We start from the raw sequence: 20,321 nt of genomic DNA, 5'->3' as shown, positions 1-20,321 counted from the left end.
GGGGGGGGAGGGGGGAGCGGCCGTTTAACGGACGCCGCGCGCGGGCGGTGCGGCCGTTGCTCGGGCTGTGGGGTGAAGCCGCCCTCGGGTCGCTGGGAGCTGCCGGTGCGGGGACGGGGGGGCGGTGCCCGGAGGCGCTGGGAGCTTTCGGTCAGGCAGGGTGCGAGGCTGTACCGGGTGTCGTCGAGCTCCGGTGTCCGTTTGTCAGGGGCATGCGGTGACAGAAACGCAGCGTAGTGCGCGAAGCGGCAGAAATGCCTCGGATGGTTGCATTCCTCCTGCTGTCGGCCGGATCCTTCCCTTTAACTCTTTATTTGGACAAGATAACGTGTTTAATTTCAGGGTTTGGTTTACGTAAGTAAAATTTAACGGTTTATGTAAGATAAGTCATGTTTACGGCATCCATCACCTTTTTTAAAACTGCATTCAGGAAAAAAAATATCAAAAAGCATACCAATGCTACAAACGTGTTTTTTATTTTTACTTTTTTTACCATAGATTGTTTTTCCCTCAATAGCATGCCCAAAGCACGCTGCAGCATGGCTACAGATGATGAAGCAATACCGTTCCTATTTAATAACGATATTATATTTCCTCAATTCCTCTCTTGTTTTAAAATGGTGATGCACAAAACCACACTTTTCATGCATAACAAAACTGTCATCCTTTTATGTTTATCATCAATCAGTCTGGAAGTTGTTGCATTTTTTTTGTAGCCATTTATCAGCTTATTTTTGACCAGTGACTGAAAGCTCTTCTTAAACACGGAGAAAACATGTTACTGAATCCTTTGATTAAGGACTGAATTTGATTAAGGACATCAGTCAGACAGCAGGCTTTCGTCTTAAAATTAGATGAACTTAGATAATGTCAGAATAATTGTTCTGGAGTGCCAATTCTCACAGTAAAAATAGCATATGGAGACTTTTTTCAGCAGATTTGGTGCAGCTGTTCCCATACCGCTTCATTATTGCCTCCTGCACATAAAGTGCTTCCACTGCTTGGATACGAGCAGATAAAATAAGCACACGATATAAGGTAAGAAATACCAGCACAAGTTACTGTGCAGTAACTACCAATTGACCTACCAGCTAAAGAGAACAGTATAGCTTATGGTAAGCTATTTTGCATTTATGTACTGGAGAATAGGATGTTGGACACCAGCAGCACTGGCAATATTGCATTCATGCATTGCAGTGCGGGATTCAAGCTGTTTTGCTATGTGTTAACCTGAATTGTTTACCTAGTCTGGAGAGTACAAAAATTGAGGTAAAATAATGTGTTGAAGCTGCCTGTGTAATAAAGCATAAACTACCTAGGAAAAAATCTCATCCTTCATTTTTCCACGGATACTTCAAGTCTGAACTTAAAGCATTGGAAAGATGCTATTGGAAAAGCTGAATGCTGTGACAACATGTAGATAAAGCACTGTTAGTTTTAAATAAAGAAAAAATCACAGACTTCTTTCTTCATCAAGTATATCGTAAAATCAACAAAAAAACCTACCTAAAAACCCCCTCTGCATGCCTTGTGTTCTTTTCTCTTCCTTCACCTTCCCACACTTCTGTGTCCCAGGAAAGGGGGCTTTAAGAGCGAATGGGAGATGAAAGTTGAATTGATTCTGGCTAAAGAGCTGTGAGAAGGTGTAGCTCCCATCAAGACTGGCAACGGGAAGTAGAAATTCCCTTGCACTGTATTGAACTTTGGAGCTTTCCCATGGAGGAAAGAACAGGGGGGAGGGGATTTTGTTACTGTTTTGGTTTATTTATTTCAAGGTAAACGGGTCCTGTGGCCACTGATGGTTCCTGAGGTAACTACCCAACACCTTAACTTCGGTCTGAACACAAGCAGAAGTCCTTATCTCTAACTCCCTTTATCTAGGTAGCCCTTCTTGTATCTCATAAACTGTAGTATTCTCCAACAGGTTTTTTTTTTTAAAGGTGAAGGTTTATTGCATTAATCTAATCTTGAAATAAGAAAAAATATGATAATGCCAGCAGCAGGATCTGTATATGGCAGTAAAGGCCTTGCACTGATCGTAAAAAGCAAATTTAATTACTGCTATAATGTTCATATCTGATAGCAGCTGGGGAAATAGGAGACCTGAAGGCTGATGGCTACTGAGAAACATTCTTTTAGTTAAAGCATTCACAATTGCTTCCAGCATCCCTGTTGACTTAATCATAGGCACATACACTTGGATGTCACCAGCCTTCTGAAACTGCCTACAACAGGAGGGTAACAATGTGCCATACTACCCTTCTTTAGGGAAAGAAGAGATTATTCACTTACCCATTTACAGTCACCTGAGGAAAAATACTGCTTCAGGACTGTTTGTGATTCATGCATGGTGGACAAGACTGTAGCTGCTGTAACTGTGATGCAGCAGACGTGGCCACTAGATGAACACCTGAAATTCATTCATCTCTAGAAGGTGAATGACACATGAACACGGTATGGTCTAGATTCAGACCAAAAACTTCCAGGAACATCAACAATATTTGAGTTCTGTGATGCCTGACAACTCTTTAAAACCAGTTTCCTTTGACATTAAGCCAAACTGACAGATAACTTTCCAACAGAAATCACAGTAGAGCTTCAAAGTAATAAGTAGTAAGCATAGTATTCATAGTCAAACAAAAAAAAAGGGGGGGGGGGGAGAATATTTAAAGAAAAAAATTGTTCCAATGACCACCTCACGTTCTTTAAGTACTAATGCTAAATCTTACCTGTCTACTCTGCATGCCAGGTGTATCCTGTCTGTATAATTGGATGCTTCGTTCTAGCTTGAATGTTTTCCTGACACAGCAGTGAGTTGAAAAGATGTCTTGAATTGTGTTTAAATCCTAGGACAGACTTCAACCATTAAACGTCGTCAGATCAGAACACAGGCACTTCTGTTTCTGATTGCTGTACATAACCTCAGAAGAGATAATGCCTAATTTTTGTTCACTATCGACACTGACTGATTGCTGAAGAAGTGGAAGATAGGGGTTTTAAGCATACCTTATTCTGGAAGGAGTTGCTTTTGTGCCTTCTAGGTGTAATGTACATCAGGCAGCACAGCAGCCGTGTGAGAAGGGTGAGTCAACCCACAGCATCTCTCCTCTTGGAACTGGCCATTCCTCAGGATGGAATAAAGGAGCCAGGAGGAGAGAGATTTGTGATTACTGCACTTATGCAAGAGTAGGAAGAGCTACATTCTCTCTGTTCCTGTACTTGTTTATTAATTATGCAGTCATTAAGTTGGGGAGAACTGAACATGCTAAAGCTATCAACAATTTTAAAAAAAGTTATTTTCCACCTTTGACCTAAATCTGGTCAGTTTTTTTAGTAAGGTGTATTCCATGTGCCTTGAATTAGTGCTCTTCATGCAGGTAGGATGGATGGGCCTAAATCCTGTTTCATAAAGTATTAAGTATTTTAACTCTTAGTGAAGGCATATATAAATCATCATATTGTAGGATGTATTGCAACAGTGTTCCATAGATCAATTACCATAGATGATCTATTATATTTTTAAGTAGATGATTTCTATTGATCTGTAATGCCTGTACATGCTGTTTCTTTATGTAATGCTACGTGGACTTTTCTTCTGAAAATGTAGCGTTCTAGTGATGACCAAATGTGTCTGTTGTACCAAGGGCAGGTGGTAGCTCTGCTAGGCACCCGAGCAATCTCCATGCATTGAAACCAGGGTTTAGATGGGTTTCATTTCACAGTCTTCACTATGAGATGAAAATAGTGTCTCATAGGCCACTCTTAGTGTAATGTGGCTGAAAAAGGCCGAAAACATTGAGAAGGAGGGAAAGAAAGAAAAGCAATCTCAGAAAACATAGAAAAGAAAAAATGGCCAGCAATTAGGGAGAGAAAACTAAATTGAGATATTATAAATAAAATTTAACTACTTTGTCCTAGTACTTATTTCCCTACTTTGTCTCATGCTCATACTGTTACTTAAATTTAAAAGCCATTGGGGGAAAAAGACAATTTTTCACAGAACATATTTGAATCATGCACAGTCAGAAGGTATGTTTTACCTCTAAGCTCATAAACTTCCCTACATCTACTAATTTACAACTGCTTGTACTGTTGTGCATTTTGCTCTTGGATCATGGGTAATCAATACTCTTACTAGTTCACTAAAAGGAGTCAAAACCTCTTGCAATTCAGCATGCACGCTTCTAATGGTTCCAGTCCCATGGTCCTATAGGTTCAGATAGGATGTTTTCCATTTGTATGGTCACAAAATTCCTACCTTAGCTAAACAGCCCTGGGTTTGTATAGGTGAGAACTTCACCTGGCCTCTGGTCTGTCCCTGCTGGAGAAGTCAGGTGCGGGCACACTGGGGCTGTCAGCCAGTGCCACAGATTGCAGGGGTGGGAGTAGCACCGAGCACGTGCTGCCTGAGCCTGTGGAGGCACTGAATTGACCACTGCTAAATGTGTGTCATCTGAGTCAACATGTGCTGTAAAAAAGACTACGATATGAGGATATCCAGAAACTAAGAATATTAAGAGATATTAGCCACTGTTTACTTCAGATGTACCTGTTTGTCTTCTACCATCTGATTTACACTATCTACCTTTAACCTATCCAGGATAGCATTCTGCATTTTAACCAAGTGATGCGGTCAACTACTACGGTAGTGCCATCAGCAGCTTTTTTATTTGCTATGTGTAACTAAAAATACAATGCTGAAAGACATATTTCTGCACAAGATATATATAGTTAAACATATTTTTATTTTTCACTGTAATGAGAAATATTTCCACATTCACTATAGAATTAAAAAAATGTGCAGATGTATTTTGACAACAACAGTAGCGAAGAGCTGTCAACTAAATAAACTGAGAAGTCTTTCTCAGGTGCACCATGTTTTGGTAAAATGCCATAGTATATCGGGTTTTGTTGAATATAAATGAAATGCTTTCAGCCTTAACTTTGTAAATAGATTTAAATTATCCATTCATCTCAATTACTAGTAAAAGCAAGTAGAGCTTAAAATGCAATTGATACATTAAGTTAATTTTTCCTTTTAACATGTCTGAAATATGAATGTATATGTGTATTGACTTACACTGAAGGATTGCCGCTTATACGTTGCTTATGCTTCTTAATGTTCAGTACATGAAGAGCAGCAGTGCTTAGCCAAGGAGCTTATACTTAACTGGACAGAAAACATCCACATGAAGTATAATAAAATGTTGCATTTTCAAACCTTCTGGTAACAAGCAAGAATCATTTGTATTGGCTGAGCAATCTAATAAAATATAATCAATCAATTGGACAGATCCAGAATCTTACATATGACTAAAAATCTTTTTTCCACTCAATTCCTTTATATATTCCAAATCTTTATTTTTCCTAAGTTCTTTGTTACATCTAATGGTGTCAAAAATAAGAGGAGCATCTGGAGTTATAAAGCTGTGTGGAAGGAAGGGGACTAAGAATTATAAACCTGAGAAGCATCTGGCGATGAGAGACTTGTTCAGCAGCATTCCTCCAAAGCGAAGGACAGGGCACAGTGATCATCAGGTTCCAACACAAAGACCACTTTGCTTCCATGCTACAGTATATTCAGAAGCTTGTTGTCTGCTTTATCTACTCATGGCTATTAGTGCCTTTTCTCTAGAAGGAAACAGCGAGATGGTGTTCAGTCTCACAACATTTTATATGGTCTTTTTACACTGTTGGAAGCCTAAACTGTGTTTTGTTTGCAGATGGCATTCTCTCCCATTTGTTCCTCCTACCCATTGTCTTTCTCCTGAGCATGGGAGGTCTCTCCTGGAATACAGTAGCTAGCTGTAGTTACAGCATACCCCCATTTCACTGTTTTCTACCCTTCAGAAGCTGTGAAACACTGTAGTAAAGTACTTTGAGATGCAAGGATGAAAGCCTGCTATAGCAGTGCCACTATGACTTGGGTGGATTTGGCATCTCCTCACAGAAACAGGAGGCATCCTAAGGCTCGTGCTGTCTTCTTTGGCAGCTGTAGAATGGTACATCGTAAGTCCTTGTTTGACTGTCACTGGAGCCCATTTGGAGCTACAGTCACACACAATTGTACAATCTTACTTAGCTAATACTAATAATCTCATTATTATTTGAGTTTACTGCTGAATTACAGTAATTCTTTGTTAGGGGAGTATAAACACTATAAAGGGTAGGATTCACTTGCCTTCTGGTATCCCGTTTGGTACCTGCTCAAATCTCCAGGTCACTTTTCTCAGAGTTCCTGCATCACATCAGCCCACTCTGTCTGGATGTCTCTGGCACCTTAAAGGGCATTTGAAACAGCTGCTGCAAGCTCTTGTATAGACATCTGAATCTCACTGCAAGCAGGCAGAAACATTTTTCTGTTAACAACTTCTCAAATAGTCTGAGCAGGAGCCTGGGTTCAGGATTTTGACAAGAACTAAATTACTCTGTAATGCAGTCGTTCCCTACTTCTGGCTTTCAGAAGTGTATTAGTATTTTACATTCGAAAAATTCATTGTGTAGGACAGACCACAGAGTAAGGGGGCAAGGAAGTAAGCTGAAAAATTCATTAATGGTGTAGAGGCAAAGTAGATGTTATACAAAATTGAGTAATTGTCCATATTTAGACATTGTGGTCTGATTAAGGAAACAACAGTTATTGAAGATAACTTTGATACATTTGGAAATTATATTTTAACCATTCTAACCATCTCTCAGATTCTTATATTTTTTTATCATTTTTAGTTTGAAATGTTTTGTGTTTGCTCTCTGATTATAACTGAAGTATGAGAAAACATAACATTCTCTGTGTATATTCAGATGACTTGAGCAGATCTAGTTCACATGTAGATATTCCTGTTCAACTAGAACATGAGGAATTTCCATGTACATACATGACAACTTTTCTTGTAACTTAGAAAAATTAAGGCCACTTTCTCTAACGGGCAGTTGCAAGTTATGGAATTTATTGTATAATTTGTAAATAAGGTGTTAACTGAAATGTTAACATTATCTTTTATGGTACTGTATTGGTTAAAATGTATTTGAAAGTTTCACAGGCAGCTTTCTTCACCTTTTGGGTGTTTACATAATCTGTTGAACTAGGAAAGAAAGGTTTTTACAGTTATTATAGTGATTTCAGCGTTTTGTTTTTACAGAACAGGTGTGATAATTCTCTCAGGTTTTTAGCCCTCCCCTCTACATCCTGATCACGCAAAAGGTAGGTATCCCAGAGAACATACTCCACTATCCAGTTTGTGTAACAATACTGTTTTATGTATTAACAAATATTTGGTCTTGTGTAACAATATGCTTAAAAGACAACAGGTTGTGTCAGGGACTATAAAGAAAACACTGCTCAAGGCAAGGCAGGAAAAAGTTATCTTGAATTTTCATAATTTTTTCATAATTTTCTTTTGATTAAAGAAAGTCAGCATGAAACCAGGTGTTAGGTGATCCAAAATAGGCAGCCTTCCTTGTACCCACCCCAGCAAGGTCTGGAAAGTCCCTGTTACTTGGGAAGCTTGCAGACCACTTGCTTCTCTTTTAGAGGAGAAGAGGAGGCACTACTGGACTTAAAGAATTTCCCCATCTCCAGAAATTTTCTACTTGCTTTACATGGCCAAATTTAATGCCAGAAAAAAAGGTTTTAGCGAGCCAATTCAAATGTGTACATCTCCACTTTGGTTTTCCTCCCATGTAGTCTATTTATAGTCATCCATCTGATTTTAATTAGGGGTGTAGCTGATCTTTTGTCCTCTTTTGAAGTTTGTACACACCTGTCTTACAGGTTAGTGAAGTCACTTATCCCTCTGGCTACAGACAGATCTTGGTACCACTGGAGATGTTTGTCAGAGTAAGTAGAGCTCTGTCAGATTGACAGCGGATGATTAGTAAGGGAGTCCTGGCACTGTACGCTCAGGCTCGTACCTGAGATGTTATGTAGATATGCTCACAATTTTGCTCCAGTAACAGGGTTCTGGGGAGGTCTGTTAAAACCCCTTCAAAAAAGAAAAAAAAAAGCAAGCTGAGAACTTCATTTAATTAGGAGACTGAAATATAAAGATTAATTTGATAACTAGTTATTGCACATACAAAATAGTAGATAGTAGTGTAGTAAGATAAGTGAACTTCACTAATATATTATGACTAAAATGACCAGTTTTGCATACAGTATTGATGTAATTCTCTTGTTTTATCTTCAGACACTAGATGTAGAAAACTGATGAAAGTTACTTACATTATTTCATACTTTTTCCTCACAACAGCCAAGAAACTGCTGTCATTTGGCTGTTTATGATCAAGAATTTTGTTACGCATGAAATTGTTATTCATGTCTTATTACAGACTTCAGTTATCCTTGCTTCATTTTAGCTGAAAAGGACATCTATGCACAACAGTTGCGGGTCATCAATGATCATATGTAGTAAGTGGTAATCTCAATTTTATCTCATTTCATGAAATAATTTTTAAATATTCCCTCGTTTTTGAAACGTAAAATTCTAAAATAATTACTGAATTCCCTGTGTGGGGTTGGACTAGGTGATTTCAAGAGGTGCCTTCCAACCTAAACACTTAGGTCACTGTACAATTACAAAAAGTTTTTTTTTTTTTTTAACATCTGTAATTTTGACCTTTTTGATGGTGTTGTTTATTAGTGGAATTTCATATATAAATGTCCACAACATTAAGTCCAAACTGTACAACTGTGTAGTTCGATATGCAAATATAATACACCTTAAACTAGAATGTGATCTCATTGCTTGTCATTAATAGTCAACTTACCTAAAATTGCTTTTCATATGACATACCTATCCCTTTACTTAAGAAAAGGGAAGTTTCTGTGTCAGTGTGGAGCACAAACAAGTAGAGAAGCATTTGGAGAGATTTCTCCAGCTTCTTCCGAAACATGAAGTATTTTGCTTCTCCTCTGGAAAAATGACACGATAGAACAAAATTAGGAAGAAGGCTCTCACATCCTCTGCAACATTGCCTCAGAAAAGCCAGCCTGTTGGGCCATGCGCAGAAAACAGCCAAGCAGTAAGACTGAGATTGTATTGACAAGAACAAGATGAATGGCCCCCTGGAGACTACAGGGTTTGTATGCTAGTTTCCACCACCTTTTCATCCTTTTGTACCCCCTTTCAGTTCATATGCAGATTAACTCAAACCAAGTCCTCACTAAATACTCTTTCTCACTTTAGTTTTGGAAAGTAGATGGAGGATCTAAATATTTATGAGGCTTTTTTCCTCTGGTTTATGATGCACTCTTGTTGAATGTTGAGGAATTACGTTAATGAATGCATGCCTGCACACACAGACACAGAAACCAGGCAAAAGGAAAAAAACACACAAAGCGTTGTCAGCCCTAATGTCGGCACTTACTAAACAGTTCCCATGAAAAAAAAAAAAAGCAAAGAGATTTAAAATCTGTTGCCAGGAGAAAAATAAATTGTACAGCTGAGCACAAAAGAAAAGAACAAAGTTTCATCTTTGCTTTCCTCAGCTGCAAATGTAACTCATTTCATCTGAGAATAAATTTGAAATAAAACATGTTAATTGAAAAATGAAAGCTTGTCAAAAAAAACTTAACTGGATTTGTGTTTCCAGTAATGAAAAGGCAAAGCTTCAGTGCCATACAGAGTTTCCTTTAACATCACGAGCAATAAACATGCCTTTTTTTTTTTTGTATGATACAAGGTGCAGGTAAGTAATCAGGGTTACAAGTCAAATGATTAAATGAAGCTTTCTGCTATGGTTTTGATGATTTTAGTTGATTTATTTAGGAGGAGGTTTAGATATTGTGAGACGGGGGGGGGCTGGAAACTACACTATATATTTTTAAATTAAATATAGGGTATACTGAGGCTATGGCAAGATATACTAGAATATTATTTTATTTTTAACATAGCTCAAAATTGTAAATTAAACTTGTTTTTGTATAGATGAAAGAATATATTGCATTAAAATGCTAGAACTGAAATAGACATAGTTCTTCTAATATCACACCTTCAAGAGTCTTATTTTCAACCCTTAATCATCTCTGCCCTTCTGTTAGCCCCTTTTTCCCCTTCTGATGCATGCTTAGCCATGGTAAACAAGGCCCTGCTGTAGAAGTGAGACAGCAATTCTACAATTTCCTTTCACAATCATGAACCAGAACGTGAGGATTTTAAAATGTGCTTTTGTGCTATCATTTAAAAAACTTACTGAAGCAACTGCAGAATGTTAACTCTTAGTTCTAAGTGCAGTAGTAGTTCACTGTCTAGTCTGGTTTTGATTTTTATAATAAGCCTATCTAAATTTGATAAAACATCGCCCTAATAAATATGTTCAGATTTTTATTGTACTTTGGTTTTGGGTTGTTCAATTTTATATGTAATTAAATCCAATAAAGCATCTACATTTCATTTATTCTAAAGTTATTGTTTATGTGGGCTTCAAATATTAACTTTGCTATTTTCATTGCCTTTGCCTGTAATATCCAAGGGTTGAGTGAAACAAAAATTTCGCACGGGAAAATGAAGAATTTGCAAAGGTAACTTAAGCCCAAAGTAGACATTGTACACACTCATCCATCAGCTGAATGCCAGTCCAGCACGTTGACATTTAAGACAAGCCTGTCAGGAAATTATTTAGAAAGAGACTGGTGTGAGGAGCCAGAAAGTCTTGTCTAGACCAACAGGAATTGAGGCCTACATATTAGCTAGTTCACATTCTTTATACAGAAGACAGGTCAGAAACTAGGTACCTGTTTTCTTCCTCTGAAACTCATTTGCATCCACAGATTTCTGACTGACTAAGAGTAACCTTTGCTTTCAGAAGATGAAAGTGCACAAAAGCAATCGCACAAATAGCCCAGTAACGCTTTCAGTGGATTCTTAAGGGCAAGACATTGCCCTTGTGACATTTTCCTTCAAGAATAAACAAGGACAGAGTACATTATTACTCACTTCTCTGAATCAGAGAATCCTACAATGGATTCAGAATTTAGGTCCCAATGCAAAATCCTAATTCTTAAGAAAAAAAGTAGGTCATTGAGTTGGTTGTGTCTAAGGACCAAACACAGTGCCGTCAGGATTGCCAGACTGGTTAAGATTTAGAGCAGTAGAAATTCCCCCTGAATTGTTTGCTAGGTGAAGAATTAACTTCACACCTCTGCATGTTTTTCATTGTCCAAGGAATTTCAATCAAATTCAGAAATTACAATATACTTAAGGATGAAAAAAAGTGCGGGAAACTGCAGGTAAGCTCTCTCAACATTCATCCTGCATGACAAACACTAAAAATGAGCAATCTTCCTTTTTTCCTAAGGCTGACTCTGAAGTGTTGCCACATTTTATCTGAAGGCAGTGGGGTGCAGCCATGTGTTTTCAAGAAAGTACTTTCTGGAGTCTGCTGAATCTTTAGGCTGGGATTTTTCCAAATGGATTCTTGCATAAATTTACCTTTTTTTCCTTTCCAAAAGATATTTTCTACAGCTGAATCACAGCACTTAAATGGCAATCTGGCACTCCACCTCAACTGTGAGAAGTCTAGCTGTTTCCATACCAATGTAACAGAATCATCCCACGGACTGGAAGGTATTACCTCCATGGATGGCACAGAACTGAAAAGGATTTTTCTTTTTTGATTTTGATGTACATCCTTAGAGTATTCATCCTTGGTGCCTAAACTAAAGATTTAGGTGTATAAAGTGAGATTTGGCAGATTTTTTTTGTACTCAAAACGCTTAAATTTCTGCTGATGATAGATGGACCTAGAGCTCCTAGCAAACATAATGCCTAAAAAGTGATGAAGTCACGACTAGCAAAGTGCTTAGAGGTCTAGCATAAGATGTAGTAAGACAAGTTTCTCTAAAGACATTTTCTCCTAACGTTAAAAAGAGATGGGTGGATTTGTTCATCACTTTTGATATTATCAGCATAACAGGTCTGCAAGTTTTCTCAAGTTACCATAGATGATGTGTGCTTTTCCCCCTCGTCTTCAAGTAGTACATAATCAGTGTTTCCAGATTCGTAGCTCATGCTCACAGGCATGGTTCTGTTAGCACACCCTGCAAATCTAATTTCTAGAAATGTTATTCGGACACCTAACCTTCATGAGTTAATTGATGAAGGAACCTGAGCCCACCTGCAGCCGTGAAGATGCATTAGTTTTGGTACAGAGCTCCTCTAAGGAGTGAGTGTTGTAACACCACAGCTGCAGGATGCTGGTGGAACAACACAGATCAGTCCTCCCTTTTACACAAATCAACTCCAGATTTCTTCACAAGTCCTCAAGAGCAGTTTCTCTTCTGGTCAAACAGCTTCCAATATCAACAGTGCCTGCTTAGCAAAGCGACCGTGAATTTAGGAGAGTTTTCCTCCCCAAGCACAACATTTTTCTTACCCCATTTTCTCCTATTTCTCCATGTAAAGGGGGCAGGGCAGAAGAACAGACTTCTGTTTGATAATTATTTTCTTTACCTGTTATTTTTGTCAGCAGAATCTGAAAACTTTATGAATACAAAATGATTATTTGAAAGGTGAAAGAAAATGAAGACAAAACATGGAGGTTTATGTGAAGAAAAATGCAAAACCAACTAATATCGGGCCTCTACTATTATTTCAAGAATATATATTCCCTATATCAAAACATAATAATTTGCCACCATTCTATTTCTGCCATTTTTATGCAATTACCATGGATAATTTGTTGGTCAGGGATATTCTATGGTAATTTTTGAGAGTTCTTGTTTTTAAAACTATTGAATATCAGGAATTAGACCTATGAAGGAAGCTTACGTAAACCTCAAGCATCGTTCCTTCCTAAAGATCATTTAGTGTTTCTAAACCACATGAACTGAATTTGTTTGCATAAATGTATTGCCACCAAATGTCAATGCTCATAAGTTGAGTACTAATTACATGATCTAATTTAAGAGCTTTTAACAAGTATTTCTGAATCAGTTATCTTTTGCTTTCTGTAATTTATTTTCTTCGGCTTTTACAAAATATTAAAACCATCCTCAAAGCTGAAAACAGAAGAAATAGCTTAACATTTTGTGACGTTTACTTGAAGAAAATAAAGAGGGTTGTTTGCTTTGTGCTGTTTTGTTTTTAAACATTTAGTTGTTTTACCAGGGTGATTTTAAGAATAATGTCATAAAAGAGGGAAATGATCCAGGAAAGGCACTGGAATGAGACAAAAGGTATCTGTACTCAATGGCAACTTTTGATACAGACTTTCTGGCTGCATCTATTCTAAGAAACGAAACAAACAGGACCAGGATCCAAGCACAAAAGCAAGGCCAACCACCCTGGGCTAGCCACGTTCACACTGCTGAGCTTTCACCCAACACGGTGTGGGCACTACCGAACTGTGCCTAGCGAGTCTTTGGGGAAGCACTGGTTGGCCTGGGGGAAAAACTGTCTGAAGGGCTGCTCCAGCACTTGAACAGCACGGACACCTGGACACACTCCCTGGCGCTGCTTAATTTCTTAGCACGGATGTAATCCTGTGCCAATTTCAGTAAGTGTGGAATTGTTCTAAGTCCCCCATTAGTGAGGAATAAGTATTTTTTCTTTCTTCCTCTTCTTATCTATGTCTACTTGGGTTATATGATGTCACTGGTAAAAATAATCTCTATGTTATATGAGAACTATTACAGCATCAGGACTTCACTTTAAAGTTATTATACAGTATACTAATTAGAAAGTAGCAAAAAAATTGCCAAAGTTTAGAAAAGCCTCATAAAAGAGAAGAAACTCTTCAGCCCCCCACACAGTGACACAAATATATAGCATATTTACACATTCACATTAATATACAGTAGTATACTAAAATATAGTCTGCAAAAGAATTCTGCATTACTGTGTTATCTTAATTCTGTCAGCAGAATGACAAGCTATTACACAGCTATTTGACAGAAATGTTATAGTTCATTAGAAAAACTTGTTCTTGCATCATAAATTACTGTTCTAAAAATCTGGATGCACTTCCACATAGGCATATAGGGCACGTCACTCAAAACTGACAGCATTTTGTAATGAAAATACTAGTAGCTAGTCTCTTTCTGTCACTCTTAAATTATCCTTTAAGATCGGGTTGCATACTGTATCATTTAAATTATAGCATGGAAAAATATTTATGAAGGATGAAGCTAATCACCAAGCTGAGGAACAGCACAAGAAAAGCAGAACCCAAGCACAGGACAGGTGCTTTAATGACTGCATACTTGAGATTGAATTTCCTTCTAACAGCAGTAGCTGTACACAAAGTAGGAAAGACAGTAACAAAAAATGGTAAAGGACAACAATAACTGCACAGAGAGAGAGCTTGCATACTGATAACATCAAAAAGCAAGGTTGTAAATTAAAAGCTTTAAACCAGGAATTCAGAAACCTATAAATCCTTTTTCTTTCCTTCTAGTAATTATTGTTCCAAGTAAAATTGGGTGAGAGACCCAAGAAATAGCTGAAATAACTGCCTATCACACTTCAGAACTGGAGTCTACAAATACTCCAGACTTCCTCTGGGTTTACCAGTGCCTCCATCCTAAGTGTCCATTTAGTACCAGCTGTCAACATTTTCAGGAACAAATGAATAAGAAACAGTTTGTGTCAGAACTCCTTCAAGCAATGGTAAATTATGCAACTCTGCAAACTGAAAGTGTATATCTTCCCTTGGTCAAGGGAAAATTAAAAAAAAAAAAAGAGGCAAACACTTATTAAGGCCCTTCAGACCTGATTAAAGTCAAATTGCAGGAAATGTTTACTTTAATATAAAATATGCACAGTAACACAACCTTAATTAGACACACACAACTCTCAAGATATCAATAAATGTTTCCTTTTTGATAAGTCTGATTTAATAGACTGTAATAACAGGGGAACGTTTCTGAAACATAATTTAGGGAAGCGGGAGAAATAAACAAGCTCAAATGTTTAAACCTCAACACCAATTAGCAGACTATTCTTTTCAAAGAAATAGCTGAATTTCAAGTTTGTTTAGCTTCAGCCAAACAGAATAAAGGCTTAGTTTTTAGAATAATTGGTTTTGAAACTTGAGAAGCAGCTTCTGGGTGTTGGTATGTTAGTTTACAGAAGGCTACACAAGCAGGAAAATGTGTTAGATGCTTTAGCTCTCACCAGTGAGTTAGAAAATAAATTTGAAGATGGGCCTCAATATCTGAAGGGCTGTTTTTTTGTTGTTGTTGTTTTTGATCTACCTTTGCATGAAGCAGAAACCGAGAGGTCAAAAATGGGATCCTTTATCTCACGTAGCTCTCTGGTCATAGCATGGTGCTCTGCTTAACTGTGAGAGCTCTCAGCTGGGTTGCCACCTTATGAAACCACAAAACAAACAATACATAGCGTACGTTCTTAAAACTCCCAAGTAAGGCTCGTGCACTTACTCACAGAAGTATTTGCACTCCCTTTTTTTGCTATTGACACCACCAAAAAATAATCCACCACTTTAGCGGTTTGCTTGAAACTGCCAAAAACAAATTTCCAGTGTCCCTTCCCAGACAGGTCTCTATTCTAATTTAGACACAGAGCATTTGATTTGTGCACTGAACAATGGCTGGCTGATGATATTTTGGAAGCAACGACAAGGAAAAACTATCACAAACAAAGAGGTGCTGGATGAGAGGACTCAACATGTCCTCAGACACAGGAAGGCCTAGTGGGGAGGGTTTGTGTCTAGAGCCAGCAATGGGTGTAAAATTAAGTAGCAACCTGATCCTTAAAGCTCACCTCGAGCGATAATTGCTCAGGGAACAAGCCTCAGGATGTCAAACAAGATCCCTTCCCCCCTAGATTACGTTCTTGCCAACCAGGAACAGGAGAATGTGTACTCCTTCAAGCTCAACCTGTGCCAGCGCTTACCTGGATCTGTACCATTCCCGTTCCATGTTGTCCATTTTCCAGAGCATTGGTGGGCTCTGATTTTTCCTGTGTGAAAGTAAAAAGCCTCAGTTATTCTCCTGTCACAGGATGTCAAGCAAATCACTACAGTTGTCCAGTTTCTTGTAAGTCTGGAGCAAGAACACAAGTATGAAGTCAGCAGTGGGTTTACACCGCAGTCAGTTCATAAAACCAGGTAACACCATTTTCTGTACTAGAGGGAAGGGTCAAGCCCACCTGACATCAATGGGCATTTTGATTAACTGATGCAAGGATTTCCTCCCTCATTTTCCAGAATAATAATTAAGATATATTTTAGGTTTCTTTACAAGACATAACTTTTAATTCCAATGTCAGTATTTGAAAGGCTTCAAAATTGTCTCATATAAATGGTGGCTGAAAGGCATTTTATTTGTAGTAATTTTTCTGTTGCATCATATATTTAAACACAGTGAAATAAAAGAGTCCATGATAAACAGCAATGGGAAACACAGAACTGGAAACACAAGAAAACTTCACAATATCATTAACTGCAAATAAACAGGCTCAAGCTCAGCATTTTGTACTTCTTCATGACATGACTAGCTGTTTAAAGAAACAAAATCAAAAGCACAAAATCACTTTAAAAAGCACATACACATGCATATAGAAGCTGGGACACTCAAACTTACTGTGAAAGAAGAAAATTGAAATTTTTGTATATTGCTGCATTACTAAACCACACAGAAACTGCCCTGCAACAAAACTTTAGCTACAGCACAAGCAGTGGCACTCCCAGGCTGTCTCTGTACATGTGGTAGAGGAGGATGAATGTCACATTACATCCTACTGGGAAACACCTTTGAAATAATTTGGATGCAGTGCTGGACTGCACACACATTTCCCTTCAATCCACTAGGACACAGGAGTGGTCAATGCAGAAAGGCCTTTGGTGAAGGTAGGCAGACAAAGAGAGGAGCTGCAACTTAGGTACTGCTCACTGCTGGTCTGTCCTTCAAAAATATTGGAGGAAGAAGGAGGCACTGCTGGTTGACGCTTTTATTTCTCAAAGCTAAATGAAAAATAACGTGAACAGAGAACATAACCCAGGATCAGAATGCAGAGGTTTCTCCTCCTCCCCACCAGACTAGTGAGCTCTTCCAAAATTTGAAAAACACTGAGGTTTTACCACCTTTCAGAGAAAGTCTCAGTCTCAGCAGATGGGAAGTAGGTCTTTTTTTTCCTTGCTGCCAGAAAACACAACTATTCATCAGAAGCTGTGATGCATCTAAGAAAAAGGAGGGTGAATTGCAAGAAGCAGACAGCAAGAAAGCAGCAAGCTGCTCCATGGGCACCAGTGCACCTGCAGGAGAAAGCTCTCCCTGAAACAAGGAGGCAGATGTTCATCTGTGCGTATAGGGCAGGAGCTCAGGAGAGGAGGAAGGCATTTAGCATACAGCTTTAAGGGCACCCCAGACTCAACAGCAGCAAAAATGTAGTATGGGAGTAGAGAAATTTAAAGAACTCAAACAAGTAACAAACTGAACCCAAGAGGAATTCAGAGGGTGGTGGCGAAGGATGCTGAGCGTGAATGGGACAGAGTAGCTACAGCAAGCAGGCGATAAACAGAATGCCAGGGGCATGACAGCATGTGCTGTGGAAAAGAAAGTTTGTAACTTAAGATATTTTAAGAATGCATTCATTCACTGAAAACAGCGCAAAGCTCAGGATGTCCAGGGCTTCAGGGAACCATTTGTCCCTGAAGAAGTTAACTCACTTTTTCCCTAAAAGTTACTTTTTTGGTGTTAGGCCATACACTGGTACACTCCCCAAGTCTTTTCTCTGTTTTGCCCCTAGTGTGCTGACTGTACTAGGCCAGCAGCTTTCCAGTTGAACACTTCTCTTGTACTACCATTCACTAGCAAGTTCTTAAATAAACTCTATTGCATACTGTACGTAGATCAGGATATAATATTAGAGGAAACAGTAGCCCTCTATTCTCTGCTACTCCTCTGTATGATACATTGGGCAGACAATCTACTGTATCCCACGTTCCCAGCTCTCTCACCTACAAGGAACACTTTCCCTCCATCCTTTAATGCTACTGTTCCTCCCCATCCCACAGCACACATCTCAATCTTCAAGTTCTCTTTTTTCCATGCCCTCATCCTCCCCTCACTCCACTGCCTTCCCACAGCCAGACTTGCCTCTAGAACAGGTACAGCTCACCCTTAGCTTTCCCCAACTGTATTTTGCTTCCTCCCCCTTCACAGCTCACCACCTCCAGCCTCCAAGTGATCCCTATAAAGCCTCTCAGACTGCTATGTCCTCCTTATTCCTTTCACCTGTTACTCAGCTGCACACATGTCATTCAAACAATCAAATCTACTCATTTTGTTGGTCTGCTCTGTCTCCTTTAATTTATCTCAGAGCTCCTGGCTTTCCAAGCTTCCTGCATATTTTCTTTCCTCCCAAATTACCCAGACTTCTCCTTTTGAGCCGTACCCCCTAAGCTATGCTGCCCTAACTAGCCTCCTTTTTCCAGATATCTCCTTGTCTCACAGTAATATCCACCTTTTTCTCCTGGCTGATGCTCTTGTAATGTGTATTTTGACCTGAGCAACGTCACAGTATTTCCATTGCTGTGGCTCTGCATTTTGCTGTGTTGTGCAGGCACAAGAATACAGAGGTTTCAATTAGCGTGTAAGCTTGCCAGGGCAAGAATCGTTCTTGCCTGAACTATAAAGGACCTTTTAAGCACATAGCAATAAATGCAGAGATTTCGACACCATCTTATTTCCAGAGGCCTTGTTTTGTGGAAAGTAGAGCTCAGTGCTTCCTCTCCTCCCGTCTTTTTTTCCCATTCCTTGGATCCGTTCAGATGTTGTGGCACATGCATGACTTCTCCAGGGCTGTTCTGCAAGTCTACAAAATTGCATCGGGCCCAGAGAAATGTAGAGTTTTCTAGGGTGCATCACAGACCAGAAGAACAAATAACGTAAGATGTGTCAATCACCTACGTAACAGCTCCTAAGACTCTGCATCTCATCCCACTGTTCAGCGAGGTCTGTATCCTTGCTCTGCTGAGTACAGGGAGAAACATTTCAGTGAAACATCTGCATAGGTGTAGTTTGTATAACCAAATTACACAGTACTGTAAAATGGAAGCATAATTTTAAAAGCTTAATTTTCTCTTTTCCAAGGCATACATTAAAGGATCAATTTCTTCTGATAATATTTTTGCAGAAAGCTGAATGCTCTCCAGTTATTGCAGCCCCCTCTGTGCACCAAAAGGGATTCTGATACCATATTCGGTTCTTCTGTTTTTCCAATAACACCGCTCACATATCCCTTTAAGTTTTCCTACCAACTACATATATACTGCTCCATAAGAACAGATGGAGTTTACGCACAACTGGCTTTTTTTTTTTTTCAATAGCCAATCAAAATGAGCATCCAGACAAGAGAGAAATTTGCTGAAATTCTCAATTCTTTTGGTAGGTTTAAAGATTTTATGTTACCATTCGTTGATCATGCAACACCCATGGTCACAAGCATCTGTTGGCTGCATATGGGAGTCAGACAAACTCCTTTCTTACACTACTGCACAAAAGCAGGCATAAGCACAGAACGAAGTCAGCCCAAGGAGCACCAGGGCAGCCCTGTGTGCAGGATGAGCTCCCTGCCCCCTCCCAGCAGGGCAGGAGTCTGTAGTAGGGGACGTCCTGTACCATGCACCCCCAGTGCTCAGGGACAGATAGGACAAAACCAAGATTTCCCAGCTGGGCATAAACAAAGGGGAGCTGTGGCCGAGATTCAGCTCTGGCAACTTCCAGGAAGATTGTGAACGGTTCCTAATAAGCAGAAGTCTCTCTGGCAGTTGTGTCATATGTGTATGCAGATAATCCGGCCATTTGGAGAAACTGCATAACAGGTATATTTAAGGCTCCTGAAACTCATGGATTTATTTCGAATCATCAGAAGACATGCTTATACATTGCGCAGCTTCATTATTATAGCTCCAATTTTCAGATTTCTACCTTAAATCTCAGCTGCTTGTTTCAGCCCATCCAGTTCTATAAACACTGGAAAAGATTAATAAATCCTACCTTATACTCTTCACCATTCCTGACTATCAAAAATTCAAAACTAACCATAACAAACACAACATTTACTTAATTGCAAGCTTTATTAAGGAGCACTGCTCAGTCCTTCTGAATATGCCAGGAATCCCAGAAAACAACTTAAAAAAATAGGAAAATTACTCTTTCTAGCTCATGCAGTTTGTTGCCTTTTTTCTACCCTTATGAAGTACTGAGCTGTAAGAAGGAGGGCTCCCAGGGAGCACTCAGGAATTCATGTCACTGCTGAGTCTGAATTACAGATATCACTATACTGGGCTATTTTATTTTTCCCAGGCTCAGGATTACCAGTTTTTTAGGTAGGTTGCTTTTCTTAAAGGTGGAAGAG

The 20,321-nt window shown here is 39.0% G+C and overlaps 1 protein-coding gene and 1 long non-coding RNA gene across 27 annotated transcripts in view; one reads left to right on the top strand and one right to left on the bottom strand.

The window, feature by feature from the left end:
* The window catches only part of LOC310897086 (uncharacterized protein), a 34,160-nt gene that overhangs the window by 77 nt on the left and 13,762 nt on the right, over positions 1-20,321 (top strand). Inside the window, exons 1-5 of one of the 25 annotated variants that reach the window (XM_083830278.1) lie at positions 7,731-7,837; positions 8,356-8,407; positions 11,163-11,227; positions 11,450-11,564; positions 12,469-13,066. In XM_083830278.1, coding sequence (XP_083686404.1) covers positions 7,826-7,837; positions 8,356-8,407; positions 11,163-11,227; positions 11,450-11,564; positions 12,469-12,497 — 273 coding nt within the window. In that variant the 5' untranslated portion in view covers positions 7,731-7,825 and the 3' untranslated portion in view covers positions 12,498-13,066. Of the gene's footprint in view, positions 1-4; positions 13,067-20,321 lie in introns of those variants that run through there. The other 24 variants (XR_014582046.1, XR_014582050.1, XR_014582042.1 and 21 more) reach the window with 24 other exon arrangements.
* On the bottom strand, positions 5,496-19,331 carry LOC310897087. 2 transcript variants are annotated; one of them, XR_014582061.1, is made up of 4 exons: positions 18,059-19,330; positions 15,855-15,920; positions 6,182-8,911; positions 5,496-5,631 (listed from the first exon to the last, which is right to left on the bottom strand). It is a non-coding gene; the product is annotated as an uncharacterized lncRNA (long non-coding RNA). The 2 variants fall into 2 exon arrangements; XR_014582060.1 differs by having other exon boundaries at positions 5,497-5,631; positions 6,204-8,911; positions 18,059-19,331.

The sequence above is a fragment of the Anser anser genome (assembly GCF_964211835.1).
Source record: "Anser anser genome assembly, chromosome: 3".
NCBI classification, from domain to species: domain Eukaryota; kingdom Metazoa; phylum Chordata; class Aves; order Anseriformes; family Anatidae; genus Anser; species Anser anser.
This window is presented reverse-complemented; position numbering and strand designations above follow the sequence as displayed.